The sequence below is a fragment of the Triticum aestivum genome, chromosome 6D (genome assembly GCF_018294505.1).
Source record: "Triticum aestivum cultivar Chinese Spring chromosome 6D, IWGSC CS RefSeq v2.1, whole genome shotgun sequence".
NCBI lineage: Eukaryota > Viridiplantae > Streptophyta > Magnoliopsida > Poales > Poaceae > Triticum > Triticum aestivum.
In genome coordinates this window covers 38,575,544-38,590,392 of record NC_057811.1, presented here as the reverse complement: position 1 = coordinate 38,590,392, position 14,849 = coordinate 38,575,544, and the positions used below count along the sequence as shown (strand labels likewise).

Sequence of the window (14,849 nt, the reverse complement as noted above, 5' to 3'; positions counted from 1 at the left end):
CGGCGGCTGGCGAGGAGGAGGAGAGTGCACCGTGGCCGCAGCTCCCCCGGTCCTCCCAGTGCCAGCACATGGCGGCTCAGTGGAGCGCCGACCCGAGGGCCCGCCGGTCGCGGATCATCTTTGTTGGCGACGGCGACGAGGCTTCGGATGGTGGCCCTCCACTCGTCGAGCTTCTCTGCAGCAGGAGGGAAGTCGAGGAGCAGCTGCGCGCGCGCCAAAGCTTCTGCTGGCGTGGGTGGCGGCGACAGCTGCGTGGATCGCGGCGTGCTTCGACTTCTAACTGCGTTAGAAGGAGCGACTTCTAACTGCGTTAGAAGGAGCTCCGTTACGACCCAGCGGCTGCATGCCATTTCTGCCAACACTTCGGCGGGCATGCTGAACCCCTTCATCCCGCGGATGATGCACAGGGCTCTTCCCACGGCGGTGCCCAGGGTCACCAGCGTGGTGACGCTGCTCGGCGCGCACACCATGGGAAGAGCGCGCAGTGGTCGCCGGTGTGGGCGTCTTGGAGGTCGCTGCGCCGCCCGGAGGTGGCACATAGACACCCCTGGAGGGCCCCGCGCCGCCTGCGGGGGGTCCAGCTCCGTATTTGGATCTGGCGACGTGCGGCCGGTCGTCTGGCGCGCGAACGACATCGCTCGCCAGGCTCTGACTGCCAGGGCGATGTTGGTGCTCGCGGACCGTGGCCCGGGTCCTGTCCGCGACCGGTCCACTGCTCGTCCGCACCGGCACGGGCCGCTCGGCTCCCAACGAGCCGATCGCCGTGGCCGTCTTCTTCTTGGGAGCCATGGCGTCGAAAAGATGCTAGGCTAACTACTAGGCCAGATTCTCACAATTGCGCCCCCTACCTGGCGCGCCAAAGATGTCGGTGTGGAACGACAACTATGGGATCACAGGAATCCCTACTACGGTTGCCGGGGCGCAGGGTTGCAAGAAGAGCAGGATCAGTAGTCAGCACAAAGATCGTTTACCCAGGTTCGGGCCGCGAGGATGCGTAAAACCCTAGTCCTGCTTTGGTGGGTGTATTTCAGAGAGTTCTTGAGCTCTCGAACTAGTTGTAGTGAGCGTGTGGTTCGAAAGAGCCGAAACCCTCTCCAGTATGCCATGGGCCTCCTTTTATAGTCGAAAGGGGCTGCCACAGTGGCACACAGGAGGTGGAAAGGCGCACAGTGCTATGAGCTTATCGCTCGTATTACAGGACAAGACGCATTTAATGCGCCGCTGAGGTCTCCCCTAGCTTTATCGGGGGCGGGGGCAAGGCCCGTCCCGTCCGTCGCCGCTCCTCCTCGCTTCGACACACGCCCTGGCCAGCATTGCGTGCGGCACCATGTAGGCAGGCAGGCAGCTGAGGTGGCGCGCTAGTAGGGCCTTCACGAAGATCCGCATGCCGCCACGCAGGCGCTTGATGAGTTGGCCTGGGAGCTGCATGTTGCTACGCAGGTGCCTGCCCAGCTGGTTGGGTTGGCAGCTGCATGCAAACGGCGGTGGAAACTTGGTTGGTGCGGACCTGACGGTGGCCCCGCTGGCGTCCTTGGTGAGGGCCTTGCCGGGTGGCCCAGCAAGGGTCTCGCCGTGGCATGCTGTCATCCCCGGCAAGGATCTTGCCGGGGGTCTTGTGGTTCCCCTTGGCAGGGATCTTGCCGAGATTGTTGTCTTCTAATCCTCATCTGATCTTGAATATTCCTTGTCTTCACAAAGATCTGCATGCCACCACAGAGGTGCCTCCCGAGCCCTGGCCCAACGTGGTTGATGGTGTTTGGGTACATGGGCTCAAGGGTGGCTCGCTCTGTTGGTGTTTTGGGCGTGCTGCCCCGGCAAGGGTCTTGCCGGTGCCGCTGAGGCTGCCCCCGGCAAGGGTCTTGCCGGGGGAAACTGCTCCACCCCTCTGCTTCTTCGCTTCCTTGGTCTTGGCGTTGCTCTGGCCGTCTTGGGCTTCGGTTTTACCTTGGTTCACCTCCCCTGTTCTGCTTAGTGTGACCGTGGGCGCGGCTCCCATTGCCTGTGCACAGTTAAGGGGTACAAAGGTGCGCCCCTTCTTTTGTACACCGACAAGGAGGCCGGCCAACAAGGGGCGCGCCAGGGAGAGGGGAGTCCTACTAGGACTCCAGTCCTAGTAGGATTCGGCCCCACCCTTTTTTCCTTCTACCAGAGGGGGAAAAGGGGAAGGAGAGGGAGTAGGAGAAGGAAAGGGGGTGGCGCCCCCTTCCCAAGTCCAATTCGTCCTCCTCCCTTGTGGGGGGCGCACCAGCCCCTTGTGGGCTAGTTAGCCTCCCTCCTATGGCCCATAAGTCCCATATCTTTCCCCGGGGGTTCCGGTAACCTCCCGGTACTCCGGAAAAATGCCCGAATCACTCGGAACCATTCCAATGTCCGAATGCAACCTTCCAATATATGAAAATATTTACCTCTCGACCATTTCGAGACTCCTCGTCATGTCTGTGATCTCATCCGGGACTCCAAAAAAACTTCGATACATCAAATCACATAACTCATAATACAAATCGTCATCGAATGTAAGCGTGCGGACCCTATGGGTTCGAGAACTATGTAGACATGACCGAGACACATCTCCGGTCAATAACCAATAGCAAAACCTGGATGCTCATATTGGCTCCTACATATTCTACGAAGATCTTTATCGGTCAAACTGGATAACAACATACGTTATTCCCTTTGTTATCGGTATGTTACCGGCAAGTCTCTTTACTCGGCCGCGTTGGGATAAGTAAATATATTCAGAATTTTAGGCCACTATGCCGTATAGGGGATCGGATAGGTCAAACTTAATGGAGTAAAAAGCCACTACTAAGTTGATATAGAGGATCAGTTAGAAATGCTCTAAAGACTGACGATCAAGATGCAGAAAAATGTAGGACAAAAGAGTATGAGTCCAAAGGAAAACAAGTGACTATGCAGGCTCGTCTATTGCCCAATGAGCACTTGAAATTGTTACCTTCAGGTTTCCTTCTGCAATATGATGCAGCCCACATAGCTAACCAGTAATAGATCCCGGTCCCATGCTCGTTCAAGAGCACCTCCATGTTTTTCAGTTTTTCACGACCATGCCTTCAATATTTTTAAGAAAAATGGCTAAAACTACTGCCCAGGCATCCTTATTCGAGAAACGAATCTGAGTCAGATCTCTTTTCAGAAGAAGAAAATAGAGAGGAAATTATTATGCAAGACCTGCCTACAAGATGTAGGGTCTTGTTAGTGATAAAACCGCACAACCCGGCAGTCATTGAAGTATCCGAGACTAGCGCTAGCAAGACCTAAATACCAAAAATCGCAATTTTGAGTAACAGAGGCTACCAAGACACTTTTTTCCATCCCTATATAAACAATTTGATAATAAGCAAGTAAATGAGCAACTAACCATTGGGCTGTTCAATGTTGTAGCAAGTTTCAGAGTACAGAAGAAGGCAGGAACTTGGCATAACCGGATAACCCAGCTCTATCCATTAACTGATAAAGGCTATCTTCAGCACAACCTCCATGAAATTGGAGATGAAGGCGAACCATCCGTCAATCTTTTGCACCGCCTTCTCCGCAACCTCTCCTCCCTTGGCAACTGCTGTCAGCAGCGTGTAGAGCGCCGCTTCAACTGTGCAAAACATTTGGTCCCAACTGACACATGTGACAAGGGGGTAGGACAATGACGACCAATGAGCGTCTTAAGTAGAAAAGGGAACATCATGGGACAAAAAAAATAAGCAAAACTTTTGAGCCGAGATCCCGAACCAACACATGGGACATAAGCAAACAATTCTGCAATGAGGCGCACACACAAGTACACAACTGACACGTGAATGTGAACTGCCTCGACGTGCTTGCTTGGAATGAGCAAATGAATCTAAGATTAACTTGGCATGGTCGACACTGATCACTAATCCAAGCAAGTAAATGCATCTTCACTAGAGGTCTAAACAGGCCGCCACCTCCTCCTCCTCCACAAAAAAGCTAGGGTTTCTGCCTCCCGCCGCCGCCGCAGGTCCGCCTCCTCTCCGGTGGCCCTAGGGCCATGGGAGCGCGGTGGATCTTGGCAAGGGCCGGCGGGAGGACTCCGTTTTTCATCGTTTCTTTCAGTTTTGTTAGGGTTTGTGTCCTGCTCAGGAAGACGAGATGGCGGCGTCTCCTGAAGATGGAATAAAGGTCTCCCCGCCTAGCCCCCGTTCCGCCGGTGCGTCTAGCATCGTTGGTGGGTGTGTGAAGGTGTGTCTCCGGCGGATCTATCTTTGGTGGATTTGCTCGGATCTCGTCGTTGTTCGTCTACATTCGTGTGTCTTTGGATTGGATCTTTCTGATTTACGCTATTCTTCATCTGCGGCGGTTGTTGTTCTGGTGCGTTGGTCCTACAGGGCCTTAGCACGACGACTTCCCGACTGTCTACTATAACAAGTTGTGCCCGACTCCGGCGATGGAGGGGCGATGAGGGCGACGCGCCTTTGGCTCGCTTCAGTGCTGGGAGTCGTCGCTAGGTGGTCTACGGATCTGGATGTAATTTCTATTATTTCTGGTATTCGTTGTACTGCCATGATTGAAGATGAATAGATCGAAAATTGGCTTGCAAAAAAAAATTTAAGCAATGAAGCCTTACGAGTCAGACTTCACAATTGACCACTACAGAGGGCCAATTCCCTGGTGGAATGCAGCGTACAAAATGGAAAAACCTGTCTAGCATCTCAACCATTGGAACATAAAAGAAAAACTAAGTATTAGTGTTAGGAGCTAGGATTCTGGCGGTTCTAGGGCGGAGATTGTAGGGGGGGATGGAGGAGGACGAGGACGAGGGCGCGGCGGCCGGCGGCTGGGCGCCGTCCTTGCGCGGTGGAGGCGGCGGCGGCTGAGGCAAGAAGGAGATGGCGCACGGAAGGGGGAGGCTAGGGTTAGGTCTCCCGGCTCCCTAAGGAAGCCGAACAATTATGATTGCTTCTTGCTTTATTAGATTGATACATCTCCTCTCCTTATATACAGAGGTTTACTTGACTCCTAAGCAAACAACCCTAATAACAATAAGATAATTGGGCTAAGCCCCTAATAACAATAAGATAACTTGGGCCACAACCTACTGGGCTAAGCCCCTAATATGCCGGTCATAACAATTAGCCTGAGTAAATTACCATCAATTAGCTAGTGGCACGTCTAATTGCTCATTACAACGATAAATATGAACCGAAAACAGAGAAATATGTTCCGAATTGGTTATAAACTCCAGAAAAAATTGATGGCATGCACTGTTGACTCAATGAAATTGTACACATAATTCACAAGTTACATAGCTCCCCGAGCATTTGGGGGCTTTTCTAACAAAATAATAAGGAACTGCATGCATTAGCTGCACGAGGCGTGCGATCTGAGAGCGTGACAGGCCGAGGCCGGCGAGCCCTACGACGTTCGGGGCCAGGATTTTTTCCACGCCCGCGCAGAGCAACCGCGGGTCCCTGGCGACGGCAGTGGCGATGTCGGCGGCGGAGAGGCCAAGGCCCGCGAGGAAGGCGAGGACGGCGTCGGGCTTGGAGGGGGACTTGAGGTGGGAGAGCTTCGCCGAGGCCTTGAGTGCCTGGGCTCGGGTGAGGCCGCAGGCCTCGACGAGGTACTCCTCGACGGCGAATCCGGGGGGGCGGGGAAGCGGACGCGGAGAGGAGGCGGTGGAGTGTGGAGTGAGAGGCGGGTGGATGGGGGAGGTGGTGGAGAGAGGTGGGGGAGAAAAGAGGAGGTGGGCGAGGATGCGGCTCCGGAGGCGGAGCATGGCGGTGGCGGCAGCGGCGGCGAGGGGGAAGGGAGAGAGAGAGAGATCGACGCGGTGGCCGCCGTCCGCCAGATTTGGTTCACTTCAACCGAGCAATAAGGTGACCCCACGCGTCATTTGTGCGCCATATGTATGAACCAGACTAGAGTGAGTCATTCGTCTTGTAGAATTTCCTTTTCCTTTTTCCCCTTACCAAATTGAGATGACATATTATTTGAGCTCGCAAGCGCATGCCGACCAGAAGTACAACTTCCACCTCCTCGACGAGCATCGACATGTAGAGGAGCAACTCGCCGCTGGCACACCCATCACATCGCACGTGGGCATGCCCCGAGCAGAAGGTGCTGCTCGAGTTCTCTCGCTCCAGCCACGACATCCACTGTGACCGCTGGTGTTTCCGCGTCCATCAGGTAGCTAGAAGCCTCCTTCAGGAGACCGACGAGGCGACAAATGAAGTATACGGCAAAAGCGAGGACGAGGATGAGGTCGCCAGCTCCGCCACAGCTGCACCCCGACGCCACGACTACGAAGCCGGCACGTCCACGGGCATCGCCAACAGCAAGAAAGAGTGGCGCATGGGAGGTCGCCGGCGCTTGGGTCCGAGGAAGGCCACCGCTCCGCCCTTCTTGTAGAAGCGAAGCTTGCAGGCTTACCATCGTCAGCCAATTAGACTCAAGCAGGCTTTAGAGGTAGAGCTTCAGTTCCCAGGGCTCAGGGCCTACCAGATATGAGGAACGGGCGCCGACGGTCATTCAGGTTAGGTATACATCCCCAGTTCAAATATGTAAAACCATCGTAAAAGTTGTCCAAGTATGAATGAATATCGTTTGAGTTTTTTTAAATATGCATCGGATTTGTTCAATTTCATTAAAATTCAACGAAAAGCAACCAGACATATGCGGCTAGCTTTGAATGGCCGCCTCCTGCATCAATGTTCGCGAACGGATGCACTGTCCAGCTTGTGGGTCGGCGTTGGACATGCCCTAGAGCACGCAGGCTCAGCCAACCAGAGTATTCACTCGGTCACATTGACATGAAGGCATGCTCAACATATCCTAGCCATACACACAGATCGTTGCGACCAGCTTGTCTTCATGTGGTTCTTCTGGTGGGGTCGTTATGGCAGGCGTGACAGGGAGACGCTCGCACAAACAGATTCGTACGTATTCATGTGAAGTTGAGAACCAACATTTTCTTTTTGAGATGGAATTGTTGCATTTTATTTAATCAGTTACAACAACCTTCCCCTAGGGCGTGTTTCGTTGCCATCTGCGAATTTGACTGCATTGCATATTTGTCCTAGTTGAGCCTGGCTGAGAAAAACAGGTGAAAAATCAACATATATACATCGTTTGGTTGCCCGCATATCTAGGCTTCATGTATTAGGGATCAATTTTGCCATGACATTTGGTGTCCTGTATTGGCTCGGCACATGCAACTACACGGTGTCTGGTTATATACACGAGATATGATTAAGAGTTAATAGCTACACATAACACACAGAGTTACACAGTGCCATGACGGCTGCGATGGATGGTGGGGTGGCGACGACGGAAGCAACTAGTTCGCCATGTCGCCACGGCCACCGTCCACCGCGTCCGACGATGGCGCGGCAACCTGGTTGCTTGAGTCGTTCCCACAGAGAAAGTTCGCGCGAAGGGACGAATAGAAGGGGGCTAAGGCAAATGCATAACAGAGGAGAGAAAAATGCAGTGCGAAAACCATGGTAGCGTCATTGTAGTAGAACGAGGGAGAGGAGGCCGAAAGGAACGACGCCGGGGACGACACCAGTGTAGTAGGACGTCGCGAGGCGGTCGAAAGGAACAACGGCGACGATGGCGTCAGTGTAGTACGATGCGTGCGAGGAGGCCGAGAGGAACAACGCTTACGATGACTTAGTGTAGTATGATGTGAGCGAGGAGGTCGAGAGGAACCACGCCGTCGGTGGTGACAATGCAGCAAGATGCGAGAGAGGAGATCGAGAGAAACAACGCCAGCGGTGGTGCCAGTGTAGTAGGACGCAGGAGAGGAGGCTGATAGAAGGATTGAAAGGGTTTAAGGAGATTAAGGAGTGTCATTAAAACATTGGAAGGGTTGAAGAAGATTAAGGAGTGTGATTAAAACATATCACACATATGCATATGTAGAGTTCGTGCGGAAGATGTAGATCTACTTGTCTAAAATCATTGAAACAGAAAACGTGCAACATGAAAGTCGTTCGGAATTGTGAGATGAAGATGGTGGTCAAAGGAAATTTTAAACGATCGACTGTGCGCGATGAATTTTACAAAATTCGTCCAAAATAGTTTTAAACATGAAGAAGAAATTGTACATTTATAATGGATGAAACTACGAACCGATCGCCTAAATGGAACCACAACATCAAAAAGCTTTTTTTTCGTGTAGACCTTACCTCGAACCGAAGCACCATTGTGTAGATTAGAAGGGGCTAATAAGTGGACGAGATTAGAAGTTGAACTAACAGACCATATGCAACTTCACCTACACCCACTTATCATGCAAAACGAGGCTGCATCATCGGACCAACCCGGGTGCGCTCGGCTGCATCCCTCGAGCCGCTGAGACTAGTCACAATCGATAGTAATATAGACTAGTAACATGCGTATGCGAAAGTGCCTTGAAGCACCCGGCGACTACGCCCACTGTAATCACTCTCATTGAATCGTCTTGGGATTCCAACCACTATATTAGGATCATATGTATTAGTGAATTTGCACCATGTATAGCTCTCTAGCATTTTTGTATCAAACGACTCCACGCGCTATCTGCAACAACCACCAACACCCAACAACCTAGCTTTCAATGCACCCCGCTCCACATCCACTCATCACTGGCCTTCTTCTCCAAGACACCCAATTCTTACCCATTGAGCCTGCTGTGTCCTGTGCTGCCATGGCCAACGACAGCACGTCCGCCATGGCCGCCGACATCAAGTCATGCGTCCCCAAGGCCAGTGACAACGTCTGTGGAGAATTTGCATGGTAGCTATTGTTGTTGTTGTGATTGTCGTGTTCTCGGCATCGCGTCTGCCTTGGCGCTGACTCCATGTTCTGCGTTCCCGCGGCCAGCAACAACATCGCCACCGGCACCTTCTCCTTTTTTTCGAAAAGGAGGCGTACCCCCGGCCTCTACATCTCTTGATGCACACAGCCATTTATTAAAAAAAAGTATCTCGAAGATTCCAACAAGAAGTCTCAATAAGAAACAAAGGTTTTACTAAACAAAGAAAAGCCACAAGCGGCCAAAAATAAAAGTCACAACCGGCACCGTCTCCTAGCATACGTTGTCTGCGTCCTGGTTATCCGGCCCCGTCGCCGTCAAACTCGGTATGGCCATGCTCTACCTAGGCAACAGTGTCATGTACACTGCTCACCCTGGTCGATGTCGTGGGCTTCATGCCCGTCGTGGCCGGCGTCCTGGACTTGAGCTTGCGCGCGGGCGGCATCCTTGACCTGGGCTTGTGCGTGCCCGGCGTCCTGGACCTTGGCTTGCGCATGGCCGGCGTCCTCCCGAGCCTGTCTGCGCTTGACGGCTTCATGCTCGTCGTGGCCGGCGTCCTGGAGCTTGGCTTGTGCATGGCTGGCATCCTCCAAGTCTCCGAGCCTGTCCTTGCTTGACGGCCTAATGTTTCCTTTGCAGATACATATTAAATGCCGAATCACAGTACATACTGTTGCCTTGTACGCCTGGGACGCGTATTAACAGGCAACAACCATTTCCTCCAAAGTTGAACGGATCCCTAGAGACCGGAGGGAGCGGACGTGATTTCGGTGGGGTGAGTCGCTGAGTGCTCCTAATCCGCTTTTCATGTGTATGTTACTAGTCTATGTTACTATCTTTACAGTAGGGAGTAACATATGTGTGGTAACATGCAACACTTTATTTATTAGACTATAAACACATCTTGCCTTGATATGTGTGATGTTACTCATACTAATAGTAATTAGCTATGTAATTAAATTTCTTTTTTTGTTTATTTATTGCTTGTCACATCATCTATTTTATCTAGATATGTGTGATGTTACTATCTATGTTACTTTTACTGTGGGTAGTCTGATTTAAGTGTTCTCCGAGGAGACAGGTTTAGAGATGCTTTAAAGTTAGTGCTATGCAGGTTGATGAGTGAATGCATACAATCAAACGGTCGCACCCAGCAGCTCGCCTTAAACTCGACGTCGCAGGAAGGAAGTGGGGACGTTCGTGGTCGTGCCTTGCGTCGCGCGGCAACGCCTGACCACACGACTCATGAGATCCACGGTCAATAAGAGGACGACAAACACGTACCACTCTCCCACTCTGCTTCTTCCTGCGCGTTTCCTCGCGGCGACAAAATCCTACGGTGCGTGCTCGATCGCTTGCTTGCCGCTTGGTCTTGTACGTCACGCGTGACATGACTTTTCCCGTGCTCGCCAAGTTGCCTCGATCCTTCTTTTGGTTTAACTTTTCCGCGCTTCAGCTTGCCTGCCAAGTCTAGTCTAATCTTCCCGCCGCGCGTCCATCCACCAGGGCCTATCTATCTATATAAACGACCGGGCACGCGCCTCAACTCAACCATCTCACACAAAGTCCCAAAGCAATTTGGAAGCATCATCCATCCTAGCTAGGCTCCTGGTAGCTTACTTAAGCAAGGAAGAAGAAGAAGCAGCAGCAGCAGCAGCTCAAGAAGAGTTGAGGAGAGGAGGAGCTGATAAGAAATGGCGTCCATGATGGGAGGAGACTTCGTGGAGGCCTACGTGCTCAAGAACGCCTACAAGGAGAAGATGAAGCGCATGGACCAAGTGGAAGCTGCGGCAGCGGCGCCCGGCAGCGCAAAGAGCGGCAAGGACAAGGAGGCTGCCGGCGCCGCTGGAGAGAAGAAGGCTGCTGGTGGTGGTGGTGCGAGCAGCAGGGGAGGCTTCTTTGGCCTCATGAAGAAGAAGGTGCACCCCAAACCCAAAGCGGCGGCGGCGCCCACTTCCTCTTGATTATATTGCTACTGTATTTGCCATGCCACGAAATTGTAAGCCGCAGCTGGTAGAACTGGCCGCAGCTTTCTTCTAGCTAGGAGCGTGCGTGTGTGTAAGTTTGTTCTTTCGATCAGCTTCTCTTGGAGGAGTGTGTAAAGCAAGTTCTTTTGTTAATTGGTCAAAACAAGTTGACAGAAATTAAGTCAAGGATAATCCTTCATTAGTTGGGTTGACTTCCGTTTTTACCTGTCTGCACTATGAGATGTTTGGCTATCAGTACAGACATGTGGCTGTTTGGTTCCTCCTTCGTTTGGGCTAAGCATTTCAGTTCAAACAAGGTCCCATGCATAAACTGCCCGACTGCATTGAGCTGACTTCAGCCACTAAAGGAGATCAAGTTGATTCTCTGTTACAACACTATTGCATTGGGGGATGACACTATGCCTTCTCACTCTCTTGTTGATGATGAGGATGATTATTATTAAAACCTGCATTTTTTTCTCTCCCGCAAAAGAAAAAAACTAGACCTTTCTAACAACTTGCCTTGCTCTCGATTGGCGTGAATCGAGTGATATTTGATCATACCCCGCAAGAGAGGTGGTATTTAATCATGATGACAAGGACATGAATATTAGCAGCTACAGTAGACGGCAAGAACTTAAACAAAGACGATGATGCACCATTAATTGTGTCCTTGTCAGAAATTGGCATATCAGCTAAGAAGTATGATTGCATATATCAATATATTGTTTCAAAAAAAAATCAATATCAAGGCGGGGTGTCTATGAAGTATGTTTACTTGTAATGTCAATATCAAGGCTAAAAATCAGACTTGTCGTCTGGTAAATTGGCATATCAACTAATGAAGGAATGACATATTGCTCCCCACAAAAAACAAAAGGCTAAACAGATATTGCTAGAGACCTAGAGTTACAGGTCAGATGAATTTGACAGCTCAAGATCACAAGAATAGGACGGTTCTAGTGCATCCACATCCCCGGTTATGCAAGCATGAATATGATATTCTTCCAAGTTAAACATACTTGGTTACTAAAAGAGTAATCTCGCACGTTTTCTATTTCCAACCCATCGTCATGCATGACCTTGGGTAGACCGTAAAATAAAATAAGTTGAACACGTCTGCCTCTTGTGCCACATGTCGTTAGCAGCAAGGAATTATTCCTCTTCAGGTGACATGGCATTTGGACATATCAGGCACGACGAAGCAATGAAGCGTACGTGTGCCCGTCGATTTGGCATGCAGCGGCCAACGCTTGTTGTTCAGATTTGACACACTGATGGAGTACAAGCATGCTGACACAGCCTGGTCTGCACACCATGCTGACAAATAATTTGCTGCCTACTTCCTTGACATTTCATGGGCATTGCATCGCACGCTGACATTAGAATATTAGGCCATTGCAGCTAGCAAAAGGCAAAGTCAGCAGATATGTGTGTATCACATGCTTAAGCCGTGGATAGGATGTCTCCAGAAGTGGATTGTTTATGATGCCTATCAGGTAGAATTGGAAAAGTGAGAGCCGTTCCGTATCTTCTTACTCGAAAGTCTACGATCACAATAGCTCAGAAGTTAAGCTATTTTATGCATGCAATGGTTGCGAAAAAGAGAGATAGCGTGCATCAAAACTCTGTAGAGAAGATCAAGATGGTCCCGAAACTTTGATGTGATTTTCTCTAGGGTGAATGAGATTTTATGGCCAAAGGGCACATCGGAAGGTGATCCACCAGGTCCCACACGGGCAGGGGGCGTGGCTAGGGGAGTAGGCCGCACCACCTATCCATGTTGATAACTCGTGGGCCCTCTCTGGTATTTCTTTACTCCAATACCCATCATATATTTTAAAATAATTATCTAAAAATTCATGCTTCGTTTCGAACTCCGGAAAATTGCTTTCTGTTCTGTTGCTACTTTAGGTCCAGAATTTCAGCTGCCGACAGTCTCCCGCTCTTTGTATATCTTGCATTTTAAGAGAGAAAAGGCATTAGAGTTGCACCATAATATGCAATATATCATTGAAATAGGATAAATTATAATAAAAAAATAGTGATGCAAAATGGACGTATCAGTGTCTGGGGTGGTTGTTGGTTGTAGTCGATGTCGTGTGCACCACAATGCCACCCTTCGGGGCCGGATCCGTGGGTGCCGAGAAGGGGTGGATGGAGCGCAATGTGGTTGACCTTTGTACACAGCTCGGTCACTTGATGCCGAATGTCACTAGTAGAAAACGGGCCTTTAGTCCCGGTTCCAGAGGGCCTTTAATCCCGGTTCTGCAACCGGGACAAAACGATCGGGACTAATGCCCATTACTTTTAGTCCCGGTTGGCTTACGAACCGGGACTAAAGGAGCTCCACATGGCCGCTGTCTGGAGCGGGGCTGGAGGACCTTTAGTCCCGGTTGCTGTTACCAACCGGGACTAAAGGCCACCTTTAATGGAGTGAACCCTAACTCAGTTCACTCACTCCCTCTTGCACAACCGTAGCCGCCATCTACTGTTCATCTCTCTGTGCTGCTTCCGGCGATCCCATCTCGACGACCGCGTGCACGGTTGGTCGTGGAGAGCAGGTGCCTTCGGAACCCTGTCGTTCGAGATCATGCCCGGGAGAACGGCAATAAGGTTTTTGGGGAGCATCTCGACGCGATGGACTCCATGGCTGACGACGAAGTGCCAAGAAGAAGGCCACGGCCGATGCCGAGGTTGCCGATGTCGCCGCCGCATTGGCCTGGCCACCATGAGGGTATGACTCGTTCATCCCCTACTTGTTCGTTCATGTGCTGCCCGCATATATGATGTTTTTTTGTGGGTGACGTATCTATGCTGTTTTTTTGCGGGTGCCACATATATGTTGTCATAAATGTTTCGGTTCTATGTAATGTATGTGCTCACATCCTTAGTTATCAGTATAAGATGCATACCTTATTTGCCATGCTTACTGTTTACTCGTGGATTAGTCTAATAAGAAAAGTGATAATATTTCCAACATTATTTGGTTTTCGTAAGATGACATATGCACCAGTACGGAGGGAGTAACTTATGATACTCTCCACTACATCATTACACATGTCCTAATTAATTAAGATTACAGAGCACGTAGGCTCAACCAACCAGGCTATTTTGGTGGGGCGATGATGCTAATCATAAGAGGATGCATTGGTTTGTTTGGTGGAAGATGTGCATACCGAAGAAAAAAGGAGGCATGGGGTTCAGAGATATTCATTGCTTTAACCTTGCACTGTTGGCTAAACAAGCTCGGCGTCTTATCGATAACCCAGATTCTTTATGTGCACAAATTTTGAAAGCGAAATATCATCCAGATGGTGATCTCATGAGTGCCAAGTTAAAAAATAAAGCCCCATATACTTGGCAAAGCATTATGGCAGGTGTTGAAACTTTAAAGATTGGGCATATATGGAGAGTTGGTGATGGAGAGAACATAAAAATTTGGGAGGATGAGTGGATACCAAAATCTCCATCACGGAAGGTGATTACAATCAGGGGTAACAATCTCCTTACTCGTGTGAGTGATCTTATAGATCCTGTATCAGGAGACTGGGATGAATCATTGATCAGGCAAACATTTTGGGATTTGGATGCCCAACGGATCCTGGCAATACCCCTTCCTTTGCATGAAATGAGAGGCTTCATTGCATGGAATGCTTCTAAAACATGATTGTTTTCTGTGTGCTCGGCCTATCATGTGGTATGGCAGTCCCAGTTTGGACACAAGATACAAAATAGGGAAGGTACATCTACCCAAAGTGACAATTGGGATTTAGTTTGGAGCTTATTGTGTCCAGCAAAGATAAAGATTTTTATCTGGAGGGCGTTCCACAGCTTGATCCCATGTCAAACGGTACTGGCCAATAAGCATCTCAAAATCAATCCGTGTTGCCCTGCTTGCAAACTTGGACCTGATACAATTAAACATCTCTTGTTCGAGTGCAAGCTGGCGGTCGATGTGTGGAAATTGCTTGGTTTGGGAGATATTATTAAGAAGGCATGCGTTATGATCAGGGCAGGTGAGGTCATACTTCAAAACTTGCTTTGTATGGTGGAGCAAGAAATTCACGTACTGGGTTTGCCAAAGTTGAGAGAAATAGTGGCCACTACTA

At 50.2% G+C, this 14,849-nt stretch overlaps 1 protein-coding gene across 1 annotated transcript; it reads left to right on the top strand.

Annotated features, from left to right (window-relative positions):
• Positions 1–10,308: 10,308 nt before the first annotated feature.
• Positions 10,309–10,953, top strand: LOC123140963 (uncharacterized). Its single transcript, XM_044560220.1, has one exon. The coding sequence runs from the start codon at positions 10,465–10,467 to the stop codon at positions 10,732–10,734; it is 270 nt and encodes an 89-aa protein (XP_044416155.1). The 5' UTR covers positions 10,309–10,464; the 3' UTR covers positions 10,735–10,953.
• Positions 10,954–14,849: the final 3,896 nt, after the last annotated feature.

Coding starts and splice junctions, on each gene's coding strand:
- LOC123140963 (XM_044560220.1), top strand. CDS start 10,465: ATGGCGTCCATGATGGGAGGAGACTTCGTGGAGGCCTACGTGCTCAAG.